We start from the raw sequence: 2,752 nt of genomic DNA on the forward strand, positions 1-2,752 counted from the left end.
TTATCCACTACCGACAACCGAGGATATTTTCTCAAACATATCCGGTGCAAAAGTTTTCACAAAAATTGATTTGAGTTCAGCATATAATCAAATCTGTGTTAGTCCAAGCTCTCAAGAGCTATTGACAATTAATACACCTAAGGGTTTATTCAGATATAAGAGACTCCCTTTTGGGATAACAAGTGCTGGCGCAATTTTCCAGTCAGTTATGGATAAAATTCTAGCAGGGATTGAAAATGTACACTGTTACCTGGATGATATCCTTATTACTTCTCAGTCTTTTGAAGATATGTACGAAAAGGTTAAGGAGGTTTTGTCCCGATTGCAACAGTACGGAGTGCGAATTAACGCAGGGAAAAGTGAATTTTTTAGGGACAGTCTTACATTTTTGGGACATCGTCTGGATGCAAGGGGAATATACCCCAGTGAGGAATTAACAGCAGATATTGTTAAGGCTCCTAGGCCAACCGATCTAACCCAGCTGCGGTCATACATAGGCTTATTAAACTACTACGGGAAATTTCTCCCAAATTTGTCTACTCTGCTACACCCTTTATACAACTTGTTAAACAAGGGGGTCAAGTGGTCCTGGTCGGAAGAGTGTGAAAGAGCATTTCAAAAGAGTAAAGAGCTCCTTTTGACAAACAAGGTTCTCATACCCTTCAATCCGAAACTAGACATAGTTGTCATGGCGGATGCTAGTCCATATGGAGTAGGGGGGGTAATCTCACATCGGCTTCCTGACGGGTCCGAAAAACCCATAGCCTTTGGATCAAGAACACTATCAGTACATGAGGCTCGGTACTCACAAATAGAGAAGGAAGCGCTCGCTTTAGTATTTGTTGTAAAAAAAATTCATACCTTCTTGTACGGTAGACGTTTTATCTTAGCAACGGATCACCGTCCTTTGACCTTTTTGCTTGGTCATAACAAGTCAATCCCTACTTTAGCAGCCGCCCGGATTCAGAGATGGGCTCTGACCCTAGCAGCTTATGATTACGAGCTGGTTTACCGAAAAGGTTCTGATATGTGTAATGCAGATGCAATGTCAAGACTGCCCTGTAATGTTGATTGCAACCCAGATGAAGTCGTAGCTTTCTTTTCTTCCATTGATGAAATGCCTATAACCTTCAAGGAGATTAGTCTCGCCACCCGCCACGACCCCGTCTTGTCTAAGGTGTTGGACTATACGTTGAATGGGTGGCCTAGCTATAACAACAGCCCCCAATTGAAGCCATATTTCTCAAGGTCTACCGAATTGTCTGTTGAGCAGGATTGCTTACTCTGGGGAAGGAGAGTTGTGATACCGGCGCCGCATCGGAAGGAAGTTTTGGCACTCTTGCATAAGGAACATCCAGGGGAAAGTCGAATGAAAAATCTGGCCCGCAGTTACGTGTGGTGGCCCAACATGGATAATGACCTAGAGGAGATGGTTAAAAATTGTTTTATTTGTCAGTCCACTCGGAATTCGTTGCAGTTAGCCCCGTTACAACAGTGGTCGTGGCCCAAGCATTGCTGGCAGCGCATACACATTGATTTTGCCTCATTCCACAATAAGGAGTTTTTGATTATTATTGATAGCTTTTCAAAATGGATGGAGGTTTTCTACATGACGTCAATCACGTCAGCCAAGACAATCGAGAAACTCAGGACTTGTTTTTCTGCCTACGGTCTTCCGTCAACTTTGGTATCAGATGGTGGCCCTCAACTTAATTCAAAAGAGTTTGATGATTTTTTGAAAGCCAATGCTATCCTTCATGTGGTCACCCCACCGTACCACCCAGCTTCGAACGGCCTTGCTGAACGAGCGGTACAGACTACCAAAAAATCTTTTATCCGTCAGCTTTTACATGATGAGAAGTCCGGAGAACCTCGGGCTTTACAACATCGCATCGACAGTTTCCTCTTCGCCTATCGAAATACTCCGCATTCGACCACAGGAAGTACCCCAGCAGAGTTATTCTTACGATTTGTACCAAGAAATCATTTGAGCTTGTTAAAACCCCACCTCGCTCGTTCAGTTGATGAAAAACAGTTGAAAATGGAAGAAGCGGCTAATAAGAGAAGAGGCAAATTCAGATCATTTGTAGTAGGGGAGGAAGTATATGTTAAAAGCGTAAGACAGGAATCTTTAAACTGGATGCCAGGACAGGTTGTTAAGGTAGTGAGTCAAGTGACTTATTTAGTGAAGGTACAAGGCCGTACTCGCTTTGTTCATGCTGACCACTTGCGTCCTAAATTTGGAACAAATGTCGAAGAAGAAACCCTTATGACATTACCTACACCAGTTTCCCCAGGAAGGCCTAAGACTAGCCCGGGTATTAATAAAACAGTAGAGGAGATGAAGGATGGTTGCGAGATGGATCAACCTATAATTCAAGACGAAGTACATGAACCTGACCCAGTGAAGACAGTAAAAACCCCAAGCCCCGGAGGACCTCTTCGCCGTTCTCAGCGTGAGAGAAAACCTCCAAGGAAACTCGATCTTTAATCGAAGTAAATAAGTTCCCTCCAAGAAAAATAAGTATTTTATGTTCATGAAGAAGTTTTAATTTTTGTTTTTATTTTGAGAAGATATATTGATTGTTTTATCCTTTTATGATGGTTGGGAGGGAATTGTTATGAACCAGAAGAGATATTGTTTTGTTTATTATATAATCAACGGTAGTAACCATATTACATATAGTACCTATACATATTGGCAAGTTATTATCAAGAAGGCCATGAGGAAGACGCGGAGAATAGGCGAAGA

General features: G+C 42.3%; 1 protein-coding gene across 1 annotated transcript; it reads left to right on the forward strand.

The window, feature by feature from the left end:
• Positions 1-208: 208 nt before the first annotated feature.
• On the forward strand, positions 209-2,491 carry LOC128995708 (uncharacterized protein K02A2.6-like). Its single transcript, XM_054420726.1, has one exon. It carries the CDS (start codon positions 209-211, stop codon positions 2,489-2,491), a length of 2,283 nt encoding a protein of 760 aa, XP_054276701.1.
• Positions 2,492-2,752: the final 261 nt, after the last annotated feature.

The sequence above is a fragment of the Macrosteles quadrilineatus genome, unplaced genomic scaffold (genome assembly GCF_028750875.1).
Source record: "Macrosteles quadrilineatus isolate MER2022 unplaced genomic scaffold, UCM_ALF_1.0 Scaffold_5__1_contigs__length_97177068, whole genome shotgun sequence".
Classification (NCBI taxonomy): Eukaryota; Metazoa; Arthropoda; class Insecta; order Hemiptera; family Cicadellidae; genus Macrosteles; species Macrosteles quadrilineatus.

Excerpts from the sequence above, each read along its gene's own strand:
- LOC128995708 (XM_054420726.1), top strand. The coding sequence starts at position 209 with ATGGATAAAATTCTAGCAGGGATTGAAAATGTACACTGTTACCTGGAT.